Here is a 20,860-nt window from a genome sequence, read left to right on the forward strand (position 1 = left end):
AATCCAGCTGTGGGGCTTTTTTTTCGTCTCACTTTCATMGAGAAATTCGAAGATTAGAAGCTTCTGCTTATTCTCATGGACCACTACACCTAAAAATTATGCACTAAATATTTCATAGCAAACRGACCCTGTGTGATTTCTCATATGTACACTGCAGGTAAAATGGCTTGAAARATATGCCTGTGCAAACAGAGCTGAGACCTCTGCAAATTTGTCGCCAACAGCCTTGCCACACCACTGCTCAGAAGAACATATTCTTCTAGGGGTGGCTAGGCAGGATGTCAAAGTTTAAATCAGATCTCCAGGCAGGTTTAGCAGGGATGGATAGGTGTGAAAGACCCTCTTCTCACTTCTCAGGGCTGTCACTGCAGCAGAAAAACAACTTGCACAATGCTGCAGTGAGCTACAGCTGCTGGAGACATCAGGAAATGGTGGCATCACTTTCTGCATTCACTAGCTGGTGCTTGGATTTAAATAAAGTTCATTTTTATTTAGGAAGCACGCAAGGATGCTCTGAGGAAAAATGGAGACCCTGTCTTTAGGCCTTCTGCTATGTTGCATCAGGTTGCCCTTGTCCCCTCTGCACAGACACGCTTAAAGCAGTGATGGATTTATTCGGTTGGAGCTGCTGAATCCAAGGCACACTGCACGTGTCCTGGAGTACAGTGATGCTTAAGCAGATTTACTCAGGGGTTATGGAAAGGGCCTAGACAGAGCGTGCCTGCATCCCTCAACCGTTGCTCTTTCTCATCCATTTTTTCAGGTCTCAGGGAAGTGGGAAGTCAATCACAGGACTGAAGACGACAGCCGTGGCACAAGACAACACAACAGGAATGAGCAGACACACCACCCTACCTGCAGTTTCTTCCAAGTATGTTCACAGCATGATGGTGAGAGTTTTTGAAGATTTAGGCATGTTAGCTACATATTTTTTGCTTCATTCTCTTTTTAACTGCTGAGAAAATCATCACTGTATGGGAAGAGGCAAGGGGAATGAGAGGATAGACAAACTACTGTAGCAGTAGTTTCTATAAATCCAAAGCAACAATCCTGCAGGCTCTACCTTGTGAGGAGAGTGGGTTTTCYATTTGGTACTATAGACAAAATTATGCCTGCTGGTAAACTATTTTTCACCAGTACTATATATGCACTTGTTCATACTTGCTCCCCTAAGYRAATCTAATCAATGTAGATGGACTGRGTGARCAATCAGATGGGCCAGGTTTTGGGTTKTGTTTAYCTGCAYRGAGCTCAGAGGATAGAGAGTKAAATGMKGCTCTCAAACTCTTTCAAACAAGCTTGGGTTTATTTTTGTTATTTGAATTTCAGCATCATCTAAAGTAACAGATCCATCACAGAAGGCTTGAATAACAGAGCAGTAACAGGAGACACAAGAACAAGCCTCCCAGATTTCACACACATGCCCAGCCACCRCTGGGCTCACACAATTACAGTCTAACCCAGATCCCCACAGAAATACCAGTACAGAGTAATTTAGAAAGATAATATGTGAAAAACCTCGTGTAACTCCAGTTGTGAACAAAACCACCACTGCCCAGAAGCCAGGATGCAACACTCTGTCATGCCATCACTATTTGAAAACCAGCAATCTGGGGCAACTTGACATCCTTTGGTTTTTCCTTAGAAAATTTCTACTAGTAACTAATATTTAGTGGTGGGGACTGATGTGCGTGAGAGAGATTTCACAGCCAGTGAAAGACCAGTTGAAGACCTTGATGCTGCCAAAGGGGTGTGGAAAACATAAATGACCCTTCTTACGGCACCATCTGCTTCTGTTAGGTGAAGCATTACGTAAACCCTTTGTCTCACGTGTAAAAAATGGGCATCTAAGAGGGTATGAGGTTTAYTTTAAAAACTAACAACAGCTGTGTGTTACCTGGAATAGGAAGTTAAGCATGAGGTTCTGTCAGTTGAAAATGCAGCCTGCCACACTGGCAAAAAAGGCAGATAAAASGTGTGCTGAAGAAGTGACTCTACCTCCCTAACTAACCCATCAAAGASCTCTGCTGCAGTGATGAAATCCCATGCTGCTCAGCTCCCCAGAAAGTATATTCTCTCCAAACATAGCATGGCTGCCATGAATTAGGGTCCCAGACAAAAAGACTGTCTCTTCATGAATCTGTACTGCTATAGGCTAGAGAAAGAAAGGAGTGGAAAGAAAAAAAAAACAGGCCAAAAGTTTATATAGAACCACAGAATGGTTTGGGCTGGAAGGGACCTTAAGGATCATCTAGTTCTAACCTCCCTGCTGTGGGCAGGGACACTTCACTAGACTGGGCTGTTCACAGCCTCAACCAGCCTGACTTTGAACAAAAGGGTTTGACAAGAGGTAGGGTTTTTTTTCCCCAAACATGGCAGCTTTGCACRTTATAATAAAGTAAATCCCTTGCTATTACAACATCAGCCTTCATGACAGAGGTACTTGTGGGCAATTTCAGCAGAGAGAAAGATTCAGAAGGACATGGAAATGAGTATCCCAGCAAAGGCTGAGACACATTGGCAGTGCAGTCCTGTGGCCACCAAACCCCTTCTGACGCTAAAAATAACCAGTCTTCAACCAGTATCCATCCACTTATTTTAACAGCACTGAAACAGATCCAGTATCAATATCCAGTACACATCTGTCYTCAGATTCCAGGACAGCACTGGTTTGACCAGACAAATACACAAATGCAAAGGGGCAAGCATAGAGCCTTCTACTTCAACAGGGCGACTGAAAAGTGCTCCCTCCCCAGCAGAAAGAAATGTGCACATCAGAAGTCACGGGGTTCTTCTCTCATTTGTCTTGTGCTGTGGTAGCTGCATGAATCAGAGGCTGGAACAGTCCAACATGAACCAGAATTTGATTTAAATGAACTGTACACACAACCACGTGAACTTGTCAAAAAAAGGAAAATGTTATTAAAATTTGAGTTTCATTTCTCCCTTTGCCACTTCCCTTTCTCAGCTGACAGTCAACCAGCTGGTTAACTGCTGTGAAGGTGCATGCTCATCCCCACATTTAACCAGTGCTCCCTGTGGGGCACTGTGCAGCCAAATGCTTCACCATTTTTTAATATTTAACCACAGCATTGGGCCTCTTCCTTAGGGTGATGGCTGCACTCTGAGCACCTGCAGGAGCTCAGCAGAAGCAATTGATTCCCAGAAAAGAGATACAGTCGAGAGCTTCCTTCCACAGAACACAGCAGGAAAAGGGACATGTTGCCTCCACAGAGACAGAATGACCATGATGAATGCTGTCATGCTGTTACATGGTTCCTGCTGAGCATGTGACCATACTTTACTCTGGTTTTGCTCTTCTGATGAACACCTCATCTAGATCATAAAAGGAAAGATAAACAYATGACAATCATAGAGATTATAAGAGGAAAGATAAAGCTATGACAATACATATGACAGAATTTTAACCCAAAGCAAATTTTCAAGCAGCCTTTTCCAAACAGCTATGAAGTGTGTAAATTTTTTCTTAACCGAACAGTGAAAAACTGCCCCTGTTCAAGAGCCTTCTTAGCAAAGCCAGATGGTAAAAAGATGATAAAACATAACAGAATACAGGAAGCTGACATTTTCTGCAGAGGTCTTTCCCTCCCTAATTAAAAATGACCTTCATTATATCTTAACTAGCATGACTTTTTAAAACAAAAATGGATAATTTAAACAGAAGCATGATTTGCAAAATGGTTTGAAAATCCCTTCAAACATTTTTCCACCTTTGACCACCTCCAAAGCACAAAAAGGACTTCAGCAATGCAAGAAATCTGCTCCAACTGTTATGCAAGTCAATACCACTGACTACTGAGCAAGACAGAAACCACAGTCAAGTCTTCACTTCAAAGCTCTGTTTAAAGATGAATTACGTGACCTTTTGGCAGTGCACAATGGAACAGAAGTCAAAGGTACCCAAATTCTTCCATGCTCTAAGAAAATTCAGTCCCATATCTATYAAGAACTATCTCTGGGTTAGGATAGACCACACTTTCCAGAACAAAATGTTTAAGCTAGTAAAGTTTCATGGAAGCCTCAAAGAGGGCAGATAAGTCTTCTTCTGTTTGGGGACGTGGTGATAGTTTTGTCACTCTCTCCTGAAAGATTAAAGAAAAACTGGATTATAAATGGATACCAATAAAATTAGTAAAACAGTAGCTGAACTATATGTCTCTGTACTAACATCCTTCACAGAGAATAACAAGGTTTTGCAAGTAAGTATTCAAACAATTAAGGTTGAAACATCATTAACTGCACAGTACTTTCAAGAATATATTAGCTAAAATTTCCTATAATTAAATACACAGAAGCAAGATCAGAATGCTGTTCTGTTGCAGAGTCAAGCACTGCAAACRTGGGCCTTCTCCGTCACAGGTGTCAGTACATCAGACGTTATCTAGGGAATATAATCCGCTGTAAAATCATTTGCCAGCACTGAACTAGGACATAAAGTTATAGGGACCAAAACTTTCAAAATACAACATCTCTCAAGGCCCAGGAAGGGCTGTATATGGGGAGAATAAAAAGCATGTGTAAGTCAGACTCTGAAAAAGAGACAGAGAAAGGGACAGTATGAAACTGCTTAATAAACAGCCCCACGCCTTGGAGTCAGAATACGAAGCAGTTGTGGTTGGTCTTCATTTGGACTGTGATTCAACAGAATTTTCAGGTGCTAAAGTCACACTGACTGAAATGAAACTCCTCAGTTATGTGCCTCACTGCTCTGCTTGACAAAATAACCACAAAGGCAGGGGTGGCAATTCAGAAAACCCYGTGCTACTGAGGATGAGGAGCTGTATTAGTGTAGGTACCCAGATCCTGCAGATCATTCAGCTGAAAGGGTCCAACATCAGTGTGTTCATACTGGTTATGATTAGAACTTCCATGTTTTAAACAATCAATGATTTTAACATTTATTGAAATACTGGGGAGAGTTAGAAATGTCTGTAAAGACAGAGGCCAGGCCTATACTAGCAACACRTTATCTTTAGATGAGGTGTGTTTTGGCAAGAGTTTCTTCTGCTACAACCTGTTTCAACATCTCCTTTGTGGAAGATGCTTAGAGGTTTCCCCTCTTCTTTTCCACGTGAGACAGKGGATATCATTTGCTGAGGTCCTTGCCTCAGGCATGGAGTGGGATKCTGGAGAAGGGCTCCCCCAGCACCCTGCCTGGGTGGGAGGCTCAGCTGARCCCCTTGGGAGGCGAGCACACCTCAGCACCCAGCACGATGCCACAGTGCAAGGCTGCAGCCACTGCACTTCCCCCCCAGCTCGTGGGGTGCCATTTGTGGGCAGGCTGGATGTGGTTACACAGCGAGCGAGGCCACCACACTGCAAACTCAATGTGAATTGTGGTCTAGTTTGGTGAGGAAGTCAGCTGTGACATATTCACAGTTCATAATCATGGTTAGCATGGTTTGTGAGGAGGCTGAAAAGTGCAGATTTGTGTGCATAATTTTAYCTACAGAAGCTGCTTTACTGGTGCATAAGTAGCAATCAAATGGTACCTCTTTCCCCATCCCTGACCAGAGCTGCTACACACAGAGACCCAGCCAAAGAGAAGGCTAAGATTCTTCTATGCAGTTTTGAAACCAAATGAAAAATTCAAATAGCACTAGAAGTGTGCTGTTTTTTTCAGAYTCATAATATGCAAAATATAACAACACAGTGCTAAAGTATTCACAAATTCATCAGGCTTATATTAGGACATTCTAGGCCAAAGCACAGTTTTACAGCCCTGTGCACCAAGACGCCCAGAGTTATCTATAAAATCAYACCGGGTGACAGGAGACAGCCAGCMTGACAGCGCGACAGACTGGAGCACTTCCCAGCTCTATCGACAGAAGGCTGCAGACGGATGCTCCTCCGTATGCCCCGACACACAGGCACCAGCACKAGCTCTGCACAAGCTTGCTGATATTTGCTGTGCCCAGACAGCAAGGCCCTGGCTCCCTCGCTCTGACTCAGTGCCTTCTGGTCCTGTGCCAAACCCAGCAGCTCCGGGTTCATCACTGGCTCAGCCCCACTGGAGCTGCCTCTGGGGTATCTGCAGGGGTGGGTGGGTGGGGGGACAGCGGACAGCCCTTCCACCATCTCTTATTTTCAGTGCTCCATCTCCTCTCAAGCCCCACCACAGGCCCAGCCACCTTGAACCTTGAGACAGCATCTTCTTTGYTAGAACCCCTGCTGTCTGTAAATAAGATCAATTTCAATAGACTCACTTAGGAAGGAAAACAAAATTCTGTTTTAACTTCAAGCTGTCTGAAGTTCTGTCCCAACAGAGCTGCCACCCCAAATCCCAGCAGTCAGCTTACGTTTTTTTTCCCTGCAGCCTGCACTTCACAGCATGGAATATACTTTGCAAACTTTTTGGTGCTATCACCACTGCACCACATTGCTTTGCTGATGTGAATGGGCCATTGCTGTATTACAAAGCAAACCTACTGCAAGACGGAAAGCAAAAAAATTATACAAAAAAAATTGTATGGACTAACCCWGAGGTTATTAACAGACTATTAAGAAACACTGATACATTTTCATCATGTTATATCTCATAAAAAAAAAAAAAAGGTTGAGAAACTGTTTAACACAGTTTAACTAACTTAACACAATACGATCAATCATCAATGCCATAAGATGACAGAAAAACCCTTCAACATCTTCTGGTCAAGGATCCTCCCCCAGCTATGCAAAACTTGCATTCAATTATTATTTTAAAGAACCATGTTCATCAAAACAAACTGTCCAAATGCCCCATAACAATTTACGTGCATAACCTACTTGATGGGGGCTCAGAGACCTTAGTTTTCTTCCTGACTTTGCCACTGSTCTGTTGTGTGTCATCCTAAATAGTTGCACCTTTGTGTCATTTTCTCATGTGTAAAACAGGAATATGAATATTTTACTGTTAATGTAACTGTTCTAAGCTGCTCTGAGATTTATGAATGAGAAGAACAATATAGGATCAGCTGTAAAAAGTGAATAATCTTTTGAACTACAAAATTTTCACTTTCTCCATAGTATTTGTTTCCCTTGCAACTTGGTGGAAACAAATACTAGGTCCATAGCATATGAATCAAACTGTGTTTTTACAAGGAAGACATTGGATTTTGCTTAAAGAGTGGTGTGTTGCTTTTTGCAGTGTCTTTGTGAGCACTGAAACAATAAAGGGTATTACAAGTTTAATCTATATCATCCCAGGGGACCTTATTTCAAATTCTGATGGGGGTCAATGGAACAAAAAAGCCATCTGCGAAGAAAAATACAACTTCTCAATATGGAAAGTTTAATGCAAAGTGAGTTTGGTCATTCTTACCAGATARCACTTGGTATTAAGGCTTTATCTATAGACCACCTGCACACATAATTAAGAGAGGTAGTTATGAAAAAGTGGTATCTACTACAAAGATCAAACGCCTATGAAAAACATCCTCTTTTTTAAAAATGCAACATAAAAAGAAACCCAAACCAAACACTCAGTCCTTTTTTTCTGAATCCATGCACTCCATCCTACTGAAATGAAAAACTTAAACTGTGAAGTGAAACAAAATACAGTTGACTATCCATAATTTTCTCCATTTAAATATTTTTCATGTAGGAATAGAAATAAAACATGTTTGAAAWGAAGCACTTCTGGTTTTGCCAAAATCTGTTCTATTTGACAAGAAAAACTGTTTTGCTCTCTGTCTTACCTGAGGCAGAGTGCCTTTGACTAATGCAGGGATGTCTGCTTTGGAATAACCAATTGCAGCTAAGCCATCATCAACATTCAGATCAAATAGGAATTTCCGGAGTGTGTCTGCCAAAATAAGCCCCGCATCTTTGATTCTGGCAGTGCGGATGTCAGCTCCTAAAATAAGACATAATGCCTTGACTGTAGGGTGGAGAGAGTGGAGGAAGCCTGTCCTGGACTTAATTTAATCATAATATCAGCTGAATACATATCCATACATAACAGCTACTGCCCTAAAAGCAACATRAAGTAAAAAGAGGAATCAGTCTTCATTTTACAGTTGGAATAATTTGTGAGAGGTGAAATAGAACAAGATCACAAGCAGGCTAATGGCTGCCAAAAAGACTAACTGCCACATGAGGTTAACTTCCTTTCCCTCTGTGCTTACAGGGAGAAGCACTTTTCAGTCTGACTAACTGCTGGGAGGAAAGAAGCTAAYGCATGAACGTCAGTGGTATTTATTTGTATGGACAGTGTGCCAAATGCTAACTTCATTTTAAGGCCTTGAGTTTGCTGACATCTAGAGGATTATTCTGTTCAATTACATATCCACAGACAGGACTACAGCATGTAGGCTGAAAAAGGCAGGAGATGGCAGGACAGTGTTCAGGGGGTAAAGTAAATTCTAAATTTATTGCTGTTTGAATATGTGCTGACTTGTGTAGGGTACTGTAGAACTAAAGAGCAGGAACTGCTCCCTTTGAAACATCTACTGAACAGGAATGAAAATATCAACATAAAATGAAAGACTGCAAATATTTCTTACAGAATAGCTTGTGTCCCCTTCTTCAATGAATGTTCAGGACATACTTAAATGTAACAAATAATGTCTACATAGGAGACCCAARTTCCTCCACATGATTTCTTTCACAGTAACCCGAGCTAAACTGGTTCTCTGTGCAACCTCGATGATGTTACACCAGAACTATGTTAGTCCAAGTGCCATACTGAGAGATGAGTAAGAGCTCATAGCTACAGGACAAATATTTTCTGTGATCCTCATGCAGCTCAGTGAAACATTGAAGGGAGTTAASTGAAAAGGAGACTGACAAGCCCACTCGAAGACCTCAGATATTCAGGTAGTAAGATGGGCAGTTAGTAGCAAATAATGTCTGGGAGAAACTGATAAATAAGATATGACAGTATCTTGGATGAAGTCTTGTGTTATTTGGGCAATGCCATAAAGTCTGGGTTTTGCTGTGGAGGGGTAACTAGGACACAAACCCACTACCTTAAGATACTAAAGTAAAAGGGAAAGGGAGGAGGTTAAAACATGACAGTAAATGTGATTGGAAGTTTTAAAATATTGTTGTATTTCTAGTACTTTCTTTTTGCTCAGTCTAAAACATGCATGACTGCACTTAGAAAATTTCTGGCCACACACACACCTATTTCAACTGCTTAAGAATCCACCCAGGGAGGTATTAAGCTTTTTCTGGCTGTACCCAAATTCACAGCTGTACATACACACAACATAACTATTTAGCAATCTGCTTCATGTCATAAAATACCTTCTTAGTTATTGCATTTGGCAACATTACAGATTTGAATCAGCTACTGTAGCCAGTTGGACTCTGGACTGGACTCAGAAGTAAACACCCCAGATAGGAATTAATAAATTCAATTCCATGTGACATGWTTTCAGCAGTCCCTTTACAGCAAGACACACAATGACGTGGTTAAAATTTCAACCAAGAAAATTAGCAAAACTTTTAGAGACAGAATTTATGGCAGCAGTTAAGACCACAAAACCTAAAGGAACTGTTTTTTAGTCACTTGTTTTAAAATCAAGAGCCAGAGCTGAAATTCTCTGATATGCTGCACTGACCAGTTATTCGGAAACATTTTCTTCATCTGATTTTAGTTTTGTGTTATTGCTGTAGGAACACAGACATTTATTAGCTWAATATATGATTCCAACTATTTGTGTTTCGGTTTTCACCACAGGCAGGGCAATATACTTTAGAGAAAGCCCGAACAACCTCACAGACAATGTTAATGAAATAAACAGAACTTCACCCAAAGTAGTTTTTCTGACCATGTTGTTTTACACCCTCTTTAAAATACTGTGATATTTTCATTGTCTATATAAAAGCTGCACTCTTTCTTGATAGCACTAAAAATGAAATTCCCAGTGCTTTTAGATTACTTACACAAGCAAGTCACAGATGTGATTGGATTGCTGTGACTTGCATACAGAAGGCTGACCACACAAGGGACTGAACACGAATTTTCCAAATACCAGGAGAGTTGGCCTAACCACTTTCTCTCCACTCCCTGCACTGCTGTGCATGTGGCTGTGACTGCTCCTTAGCCAGCATGGGTATTAGCAGCAGTTAGGCCATGACACAGAACCCAGTGCAGAGAAAAAACCCAACCTTAGACATAAGTAAGTTAACTCACTGCAGAGCCATGCTGTCACAGCTAGTCTGCTAACAGCTCTGAGATTACATCACTGGAAACTGGCTTGTTACACATAGTCATGCTGGGGGTGCAATAAAGAGGGATTCTTTCTCTTAGGACACTCTTTGTTGATGCATTGCACACACAACAAGGCACTGTACGAGAAAATAACCTTTAAATGAGCTGTCAGCTTGCAGCATTCACTTTTATTCTGCTAMAAAGCAGAAAAGGCCATTTTGTTCATTAATCTACTCCTTAGTTATTACATATGTGTCCACAGAAGAGCTACTCCAGAAGAGCTTTCCCTTGACATCAGMCACTGAGAAATTCCAACACCTACAAACAAGCTTAGGGCTACATAACAAAGWCCAAAACCCACAGCTGTGTGCCACAGAAAAAGAGCAGGAGTGGTTCAGAATACCACTCTTCTAACTCATTGCCACAGCAGGGAATTTGTTAGGCAATATCCTTCCTTTACCTAAGAATGCCCTTGAGTACTGGTTCACTTTGTGGTAACTACTCTCCATAAAGCTGTGCCAATCACAGCTACTCTTGTTTGATTTGTAATAGACCTCCAGTTAATTTCAGCTGTCCAGTTTTCTGGCCAAGAACCAGATTTCTCCAGATTTCTCCAACTTGCTCCCTCTAATCACGTGATTCAATATCAAAATTCAGTATTATTCTATCTGATTTACATTACATGTAAGTCCAGAATCTTGTTTTTTAAACTTAAACCCCTCCCAACAACCAATGACAATTGCTTGCAGACTTTTTTTTCACTTCCAAAATGTAATTTTGGAAAGAATTCCATTAGTACRTAGAGATTCCTACCTAGAATCTCTGCAGCTTCTAAGTGTCGCTCAGGATGTATCTGTGCTGTGAAAGCAAACACTGCTGGGGATGTCAGCACCACAGAAAGGCCATGTGGCTGGGAAAAAAAAAAAGAAAAATAAGAATAAAACACACCAACATGTACTTTTAACTTCAATAGACTTTAAATGTTAATTAATGACAGATAACAGATATTTGAAATGTATAGTAAAAACCCAAAAAGAAATGAGTTTTACCACTAAAGAGTGATCCACATTATAATCCTTTGGCTTATAAGTTTTCACCAAACCAGAAATAGGGTAAGACATTCCATGGCTGGAACAGAGAGCAGAGAGAGAGTGGTTAGGGCAGCTCTCCTGGTATTTGGAAAATTTGTGYTCAGTGCCTTGTGCGGTCAAGAAGAACGACTGAGGTAGTTCTCAGTAGGCAAGTCTCTTCAGAACAGATACTCAGAAGGCATTGACAGGTATGGTGTGGATGTTAGGCACAGACAACCCTCATCCCTCTGCACCTCAGGGACCAGCTGTAAAAAACAGTACCTCCTTACTTTATAGGTGTGAAGTTATATTACTCTACTGACTGGACTGAAAGATGTTCAGTTCCTGAAGTAATACAGATATGCCAAAAATATCATCATTTGCATGCCTTCATATTCACACTGCCTGGGAAAAATAAACTTTAATTTTAAGGTGTAATTAAAAGAGTAGACTTGTTCAAAGAAAAGGAATGAAAGGAAGGTCTCTGAACGGAATGACTGCTAATAACTTCTGCATACAACTCAGGCTTAGGCTTTGCTTCGAGATTTTTATCCAAATGAAACTATATTGCCTTGCAATATTAATTACAGTTCATTTCAGACTGCTGATTGCCTGTCCCACAGACAAACTTACAGATAATTGCATCAGTTCAGGAAAAAACTCAAGATTACATCATTGCTGTCTCACTGAGGAACAGCTGGCATGGAATCTAACATTTTAAATGTTGTTGACTTAAGGAAGGTAAAGAAGGCTTTGTTTTGTAATTTTCAAGAGATTAGTTTTGAGTATCCCAACCCAGAATACACAATCCTCATACACATAAATGCCAAGAGCCCATCAGTTTGTCACAACACATAGGTCCTTCAGACTCACAGGTTAGGCTACAATCTCTTACTATAGATTCAGCAACAAAGCCAGCAACATCTCTGACAATCTGAAACAAACAATAGCTAGRAACTGACCTCAGATGAGGTTACTACTTCTCTGTACTCACCAGAGATGAACACCAGCATTGCCAAAGCCAATACCAGCAAAAGCACTTGCCAGGTGCATGTTGGCTCTTGCTTCACGGTCTTCAGGRTTTCTGATGGCTCTGTCCACCATGGAGGTAAATTAATTCCCAAACAGATTAGTGATTCAGGAAGGAGAAGGGAGAGGGGATTTCTTTATGGACAGATATACAATAAATCTTAAAGATAAGCTGAGATAAAAATGCTGGAAATGGAATCAGGTCCCACTTCCCTAAAAGAACAATCCTGGTTCTGGATCACTTAAATAGATCATACTGGATAGTGAAGAACAAGTTTCCTTTCACTTTTCAAAATCATGTAAATAGAATGAATTTAACCAAATCCAACTCAGTGGGGAACTGAAAAATTCTACCTAGGAGCTTTGGTAAGTCTGTATATGGCTCCAGGATYACTCCAGCTTTCTCACCATCTTATTAGGTGGTGGTCTAGACCCCACCACCTTTGTGGGAAGAAGACAGGGTTCCTTGCCTTCCTATGCTTCATGCTYCTTGTGTAGTTTGACAAAAAGGAGAAAAAGTCTTGTGAACAGTTTCCAAAGGAACAAAACCCAACTATTTTAACTAGCTAGGTACTGTAAGAAGTCTTACAAAAAAATCATACACTGATCATTAATGTAAGTGCACATGGTATACAAAAGCTGTAAAGAGGCTAAAACTTTATTGACAGGGATCAAAAMCAGCTCCCAGCTAAGTCAATACCTATTCTAAACTGAAGAGCTGCTAAGTATGAGCAGGTTTTGAATAAATGCATAATTTTGCACATTTGCAAGTGCATGTCATTACCTTCTTGATGGATGTGTAAGTATCTTAATTTACAATGAAGGTCACAGAAATAATATCAGCAATATTTTATTCAGTTTGTTACATATTCCCCTTACACTGTCATTGAAAGGAGATCCTTGAAACGATATGTAAATTGGCTGAGCAGCTTGAAATACCTTTTACTGAGGACTTCTAAATTAGATTCACAGAGGCATTAAAAAGCTACCTTCTCAACACAGCTAATAATCCCAATTTTACTTTGAATTTAATTTGAAAAATATTTTGCTCTGTTTAAGAAAAATCCAGGGTAGAAAACAAAAGCTCAGTGTCGCAGCTTGCCTTATTTTAGCCTAAAATTTACACGCTTGTAAGCGTCCCTTTTAGGGCACCGAAGACTGAAGATACTGCATGGGAGAGGGCTGTTAAATACATTACCTTTTCAAGTATTTAGCAACAATCCGCAGAGCATGAAGAGCCCAGACATCRCTGACAGGGTTGCTGCCTTGGTAGGCTGGTCGGTGGACGGGATTGGAAGGGCAGGGACTGCGCTCGTTGTAAGGGAGAGCGGTGTACGATTCCAGGGCATGGCTAACAGAAAGATTAAGAAATGAATTATTTGAGATCCATTTTACTGCTCTGCTGTCCTTTGAATGCAGGTTCTTATTCAATTTTGGTGCTCAACRGTTGCTGAAAGAAGAAACCCAATCTCATAGACAACTGGCAGAATGCTGGGCAGCCACCTCCAGAGCACTTTGCCCTCCAACAAACACACAGATGGCAATCCAAACATGGGCACTTTCTATCAGCTCACACCATACCAAAAGCTAGGTGGGATGCACTGGCACCTGCAGTGTTTTTCACTGAAGAGGGCTGTACATGTGCAATGAGTGCATTTCCTTCCTCTAGGACAGGAACCATAAGAGGCTTTAGCATTGGAAGTTTCATAAGGTACTTTTAGAAGTGCTGACCTTGAAAGAATTATTGGTGTGATATCACCCAGATACTCATGAATCTGACCACATAAAGCTGGGGCATTGCCTGCATGGCTCCATTTGGATGAACAAAACAACAGACAAACCATTTTCACTGAAGAACAAGTGCCTTTTTTCCATTACAGACATTGAAGTCCAAGGTCCTTCACCAAGCTTGAGAAATCACAGTTACATTACATGTCTATTATTTTAATATACATAGCACCCAGAAGCAAAGTAAGATCTAGCTCTCTAAAAAGAAATGTCAATCCATTTTGTGCAGTTAAGCTGTAGGTTAAGACGATGAAAAATTTACGCCAAGTGAAAAGGAAACTATGAGATTGGTTCCAAAGATGACCATAGCTGGGTGAAGACTTGCCAGCATCTCACAAGCTTYTACAAATTTTTATTGACACATCATGGCTTTTGTTAGAAAATTCTTCTATATTCCCTGCCATGTCTGTGATACATGATAAATCCTGTTACAATTGTGATTAATCATCTCCATGATCTCTTAAAAAGGGACACCTGGATTCTCTTCCCTGACAACAACTATCCTGGAAGCAAACGGTTTCTCCAGTGGACTGCAAAAACATTCAAATTTCTACAAATGCAGGATTTGTTTCCGTATATTTTGAGGGAGGCAGTGAAACTAAGTAAGAGGAAAGTATGACAGAGCTCACCTTAACAAAAAYAGCAAATAGAGCAAAAAAGATCATCCTGTTTTGCTCTCAAAAGATACATTTTCTACAATCATCATAGTAAAAATACAAAATTTAAATAAATTCAAGTAGCAGCCTATGCAGAAAACTCACCAAAGCACATCRAAGCCACTGTTGGCCACTATTCGTTCAGGCATAGACAGTGTGTGTAAAGGATCAATGATGCCTAATGTTGGCTTAATGGCTCTTGAAGCAATACCTGCAATGTGTAAAGTGAGGAAAATCARGTAAAGATTTTTTGCAAGAAAATAGGACAAGATTAGCTTAATGTTCAAAACATGACAATAAGTAGGGAAAGATATTTGAAACTATGAATTTAAAAGCAAAGAGAGAGAAGGGAGGGCAGAGAGTATGCATGAATGCAAGACTTACTGATGATGAAGTTTCTCTAAGAGAGTTACATGATTTGAGACTTTTGCCTGAAGTGGATTATACCAGACGATGTTCTCTCTCTGTTTGCAACCCTCCCTGAGCAGCCTTGCAAACTAATGTGCTAAAACGCATCTGCAGTTTTCTGAGATTTGTATTTTCTGTGGACAGTCAGAGAGCAAAACTGGTTTGTGTCTACAATCAATTGCTATTGCCAACTGCTGTCTTCAGCATCTGCAATAACCATGTTGTGTTTTGGCTAAGGGAGAACAGATGYAGCTTTTAGACAGACAGACACAAACCGATTGACTATGTACAGACTAGAAAACTCTTGAGCTATTGTCAAACCTCCTCAGTGCATCCATCTGGGTTGGAAGTTCTGCAGATTGTGTGGCATATAAAATCCACATGTTTAGAAGCAAAACCTCAAAACAGTCATGAAGCTCAAGATGACATTTTAGCCTTAATCTTTATTTGCCAGGGATGAAAAGGTCAGAGGAAGACAGTGTCCCTCACTGGCAGAGCATCCCAGGYCTGAGGTTTCCAAAGTCAGGAAAAGGAACATTTGGTTGCAATTACACAACAAAGAAACAGAAGTCTTAAAAGTAGAAAGAAAAATACAGAGGAAATAAGGAACAGTTGGTTGACCCTGAATATAAGTAGAAATTTCCTTTGCAATTAACATTTTCTGCCATTTAAGGACTTGAAAGATTTTAGTTTCCTGTTTTGCCTTCAAACTATAATCCACTGTATTACATAGGTATTTCATTATGTTAATATGCTACAAATTTAATTCAAGGAGGAAACCTTTAAGCTTTTCAAATTTGCCTGTGGCAGTTGAATCAAACAAAATGACACCTGAAAYGACATGCAGAATCCTTTCTTTTCAAGCAGGGAAATAACAAAGACATTGGAAAAGCAATTGCCTTGAATAGCATACAAAAAAACCTACAAAACAAACAAAAAAACCGCAAACAAAACACCAAAACCTCACCGGTTTTAACTTTTAGTTCTTTGAAGTCAAAAATGGCAACACCAGTGGTTTCACTTCCAGTGCCAGATGTCGTAGGAACTTAAAAGGAAGAAGGGAGATAACAACAAATAATAAACAATACATAACATTGCAAAATAAATAATAAACTCACAATAGTTACACCACCAAAAAGACAGGACCCAGGAAATCTTGGAGGTATCMCTGATCCAAAGCCAACAGATCAAAGGGAAACTGCTACTTTGATCTCTTTTCTCGGGAAAGGAGTCTAAGTGAGCTAAACAAGATAAAGTAATGACAAAACCACTGATTTTACCTCCACTAAAGTAAATACCAAAATTGCTGCTGAATACAACTAGAGGAGAAACAAGCCCAAAGGAAGTTGAAACAGTCATGGTAAACTGATTTCAGTAGAAATATCARGAGAGTGTAAATGACTCACCTTCTCCTTGCCCCAACTCTGCACACACCCTCCTCATCCTTTACCTGCAATGAGTGGCTTGAGGGGCACAGTGACAGGCTTCCCTTTCCCAATGGGAGCATTGACATAATCCAAGAATTCYGATGAAGGGCTGGCCGCATACAGGTTGGCAGCTTTACAGGTGTCCATTACAGACCCACCTCCAACAGCAACGTAGGCATCAAACTCGCCCTTTTTAGCAAACTGAATGGCATCCAGGAAACTTGGAACACAAGGAAGATTTGCTAATTAGTCAGGATAAAACCAGTATGTAGGGAAACTAACCATTAAGACCAGCATGCAGGCCACAAGGAGGCTTTTAAACAGCCACATGGAATCCTGTAAAGGCCTAGGCACTACTTGAAGAAGTGCAGTGTCAGAAGTAAATTGTACCTTTGGTCTGTTGGCTCCACACGGACATCATCATACATTTGAAAGTTTATACCATATTTTGCCAAGGAATTCAATACTGCATTTACAGGAGGGAGCTTGGAGAGGTTTTTATCTGTCATCAAACAAACTCTTCTAGCACCAAGATTCTGCAGGTCCTACAATAACAAATCAAAAAACAAACAACTGGTATAAAATCATGCACTTAACTATTTAAAYGCTAATCCAAATAAACTGAACCATTAATAATAAAACCCTAATTTTAAAATACTTGGTTATTGTAAAATTTTTAAAACCATGTCAACTGAAGAAAAGAGCCTTAACCACACACATGCAGAATATAGAAACCAGAACACAGTTAAAAGCTGCCAAATTCACATAGATGAAGTCCTATGAYAGAAAAAAACTGAAGCTGTTGAACCACATGGAACCACTTTAGATTACAGTAAAATGTAAAATACTTTTTGAAATATTTGTTCCTACACAATTCTTGTGAGAATAAAAAGGTGTTTTCACAGATTGTCTCCACTAACTGCCTACCAAAGCAGAGCATTAAAATCTTGAAAATTTAATACTGAATATTAAATTTTTGATGAAAAATCAAAATAAGGTGGCAAAAGGAAGAAAACTAATGTTACATTCTAACCTTTGATGTTAAGTTAATTGTCACAATAGCTATATAACATGTATAAATACTTCTAATGCTGTTTAAAGACAGAGATTCTAATTACATTTACTGTCTATAATCTTAACTTAAAAAATTGCAAATAAAAAAGAGATCATCTGTTAATGCTAGAAATGTCATGAAAGGAGGAAAAATGATAAATGAAAAAACCCAGTGATAMAAGCATACTGGAACAATGTATTCAGGTGAACCATCTCACACTGCTGAAACAAAAATTCTACACTTTCAAAGGGCAAACTCAGAGCTGAATTAATATCTAGTTAATTTAAYAGAAAGTCTATGATACATTTTAATGAGCATTAGAAAGATGAAAGTGATCTTGAGAAAATCCTGGTGAGTCACCAGGATTTGAAACTCTCTAAATTGAATTCCCTGTCAGAGAAAAATATTGTTGCATAATTCTAGCAAATCATCAATGACCCACTTTTCCCCTGAGCTGCATTTCATGTGCTCATACCATAGCAGCACTGATTCCCCATGCTTTTGTTCTTTAACCAACAGCACTTCCCAGCATTTTTACACTGGTACATAGGACCACACATAACTGCAAAGCAGTGGAGACTCAGATACACCATATATAAGCTTTCCTCTGTTAAGTGGATTGATAGCACCAGCAGCCCTTTAGAAAATAATGTTTCACCACTGATGGACTTACAGCATGGAAGCTTACCATGCCAATCTCTTTTGTAACTCCTTCTCCATATCGGATGTTTGAAATGGCCATCTACAAAAAAAAAAAAAAACAAACAAAAAACCCACTTTTTTTTCTGGACAAAAATGGCATCTAGTCCTACTGATTCAAAGTGAAATATAAATATTTAATTATGTCAATATTTGTTAAATGACATATTTGTCAAGAAGCATTGTTTATACAACTTTGAAATGAAATATATTATATTATTAAATCTACCTCAAATGCATAGTCTGTACTCCCCAGGGTGGGCCGTTCAGGGACTGGAATGSAAATGAAACAGTAGAATTAGGGAACAAAAAGTGATTTCAATSTGTTTCTCAACACTAGAGTTGGCAGATTCCCCCACTTTTAGAATATCACTAATATATTTGCACAGGTCATACAACTTGTCTGGATAACAGTTGTCCATTTCATCCCTTGYTGTTTATGAGATTAAATGATCCAAGTACTTGGCCTGACTCACATAATTCAACAAAATAAGTAAACTTTTTCAAGTTTTTTCAAKAATTAAGTATTTCTTATAAAAACAGAGTAAATTAGCAGGAAAGTTGCATGAGGGTTTGTTTGCAGTCTACAAAGACCAGAACAGCATACAATAAGTAGAACTGAGGCTGTATAGAGCATGCAGACTGCTACATACAAGCTGAGAGGTGCTAAAAATGTGTAGGGCCTATATGGTAACCTTCAGAAAAATGTTTAAGACATTCATAAGACATCCTCTGTATGTACCTGGATAGAGAACACCTTTTGTATGCATGGAAGCAACGCTAACAGGTGTTAACRCTTTTTTTTACTTCTGCCTAATTCTGAATTTGCAGGTGAAACTGGATTGCTTGCTAGAAAATTATGGCATGAACTGCTAGTAATAAATATGAATCAGTGTTACTATTAACTTTCCATAAAAGAAAAGATCTTTATAAAGACAGTATTTCAGTCACAGCCTCTCTCTGCCATGTCATTTTTGCATGAATTRTCACAAAATTCAATTTCTGACATATCCTGATTTTGCCACAGAGTGAAGRAAACTACTGAATCAACTGAAACTGCCCATTCTTCTCCAAGAAAAGATCAGGCGAGGCATTCTGCTCCTCCTGCTGAAGTCATGCCTTACGTCTGCTACATTAATTGAAAATACGCAATTTGGATTCCGATCCAATGAGTGAAGCCATGATAATGAGTCTTACAGACACTCTGGGGTGCACTGAAGCATTGACCCACAACAGTAACAGATAGATGTATTAAAATCCTTTATGTACTTTCTATTCAAGGACAGGCCAGCTGCTATCAGCTCTTTCATTGCCACCTCTTTCCAGGCTCTACATGTTTGACCTCTCCTGGAGCTGGAGTCTGCTGTACTTTCAGTCATTAATTTGACAGGCTAAGGACATGTCCAAACCATTTACTCTCCTGCTTTCTGATAATATAATAGAGACCCTGCTGTTACATTCTTGAACCAAACTTCACTTTCAGGGTGAATTTTAGTAGTTCAAAAATTGCACTATTTCCTCAAACACTGCCAAGAAACACAACTTTTTTTTTTTTTCTCCAACCATAGTCACTGTTCAATTGATTCCCACTATTTAGAGATTTACTGAACTGATATCATCTTGCTACACTATAGACTCTTGCCTAAAATTTTCAGAGATGGTTCTTAACTCAGGCTTCTATTTAGCAAGAGCTGCTTGAATTGACTGAGTAGGCCATCAAGCAAACAAGCAAAAGAATGAAATTCTATTTCTCAGTTGCACTATTGTCTTACTGTATGATGGCCTTGGGCAAAACAAGTATCCAAACATATAAATAGCTTTYCCATATGTAAAATGACAATGCTAATTCTTTAAGAAGTATTTTAAGCATGTGAAACCATGCTACTTAGAGTTACACATTACTGAAATTATGGCCCAAAGCACTAATTTTTAGAGGATCTGGAGACTGACCAGCTGTCTGGAGGTCGACAGATAGTTATTCTCATAGACTCCCAACAGTCCATGCAAACAGAAACTCCTCCCAGGGTGACTTGGGTCACTCAGCGCAGTGTCCCTGCTCATAGTCCACAAYGCTGGCCTCCGTAAGCTGTGCTCTTGGAACTGTCTAAAATGCCTATGGAGATTTTTTTTGCCCCAGGCCAACTCAGACCTTTTGAAAAAGCTACTTTGTAACCACATTGCTTCCTGTCTTTTCTAATATAACAACTATGTATCCAAAAGCAGATTTAAAGTTGAGATGGCCCAGGTKATGACAGCCAGAGCAAAGTTCAGATTAACTTGCCCCATGGTGAGGGGAGGGACGGGACAGGATGCAGGAGCTGTGGCTTATGTGGGAACAGTGACTCTCGCCAACAATAACCATGACTATTGCACAGATGCAAAATAAAGGCTGGTTACCTTCTCCTTTAGGTTGTTTCTTCCCAACCTGTTACCTGCACCCTCTGCTCAGGTTACATGGATACATACGGCCCTCTGCAGGGCCATGGTCTCCTACAGAATTATTTTGGAGACACAAATTAAGTCTTACCTTGGGAATAAGTGTGGCCATGGCTCGGGCACCGGCAACTAGT

At 39.9% G+C, this 20,860-nt stretch overlaps 1 protein-coding gene across 2 annotated transcripts in view; it reads right to left on the bottom strand.

Moving 5' to 3' along the window:
• Window positions 1-1,284: 1,284 nt before the first annotated feature.
• Window positions 1,285-20,860, bottom strand: part of ADHFE1 (alcohol dehydrogenase iron containing 1) — a 20,108-nt gene continuing 532 nt past the window's right edge. Inside the window, exons 2-14 of one of the 2 annotated variants that reach the window (XM_057380304.1) lie at window positions 20,818-20,855; window positions 18,520-18,563; window positions 18,280-18,333; window positions 16,928-17,082; window positions 16,561-16,757; window positions 16,078-16,155; window positions 14,808-14,913; window positions 13,457-13,609; window positions 12,224-12,322; window positions 11,209-11,287; window positions 10,973-11,069; window positions 7,698-7,855; window positions 1,285-4,103 (exon numbers count right to left, since the gene is read on the bottom strand). In XM_057380304.1, the coding sequence (XP_057236287.1) occupies window positions 4,020-4,103; window positions 7,698-7,855; window positions 10,973-11,069; window positions 11,209-11,287; window positions 12,224-12,322; window positions 13,457-13,609; window positions 14,808-14,913; window positions 16,078-16,155; window positions 16,561-16,757; window positions 16,928-17,082; window positions 18,280-18,333; window positions 18,520-18,563; window positions 20,818-20,855 (1,342 nt within the window). In that variant the 3' untranslated portion in view covers window positions 1,285-4,019. The remainder of the gene's footprint in view (window positions 4,104-7,697; window positions 7,856-10,972; window positions 11,070-11,208; window positions 11,288-12,223; window positions 12,323-13,456; window positions 13,610-14,807; window positions 14,914-16,077; window positions 16,156-16,560; window positions 16,758-16,927; window positions 17,083-18,279; window positions 18,334-18,519; window positions 18,564-20,817; window positions 20,856-20,860) is intronic. The other variant, XM_057380303.1, reaches the window with a different exon arrangement.

The sequence above is a fragment of the Malurus melanocephalus genome, unplaced genomic scaffold (assembly GCF_030028575.1).
Source record: "Malurus melanocephalus ecotype Western Australia unplaced genomic scaffold, MMel_1.1 scaffold_443, whole genome shotgun sequence".
NCBI classification, from domain to species: Eukaryota; Metazoa; Chordata; class Aves; order Passeriformes; family Maluridae; genus Malurus; species Malurus melanocephalus.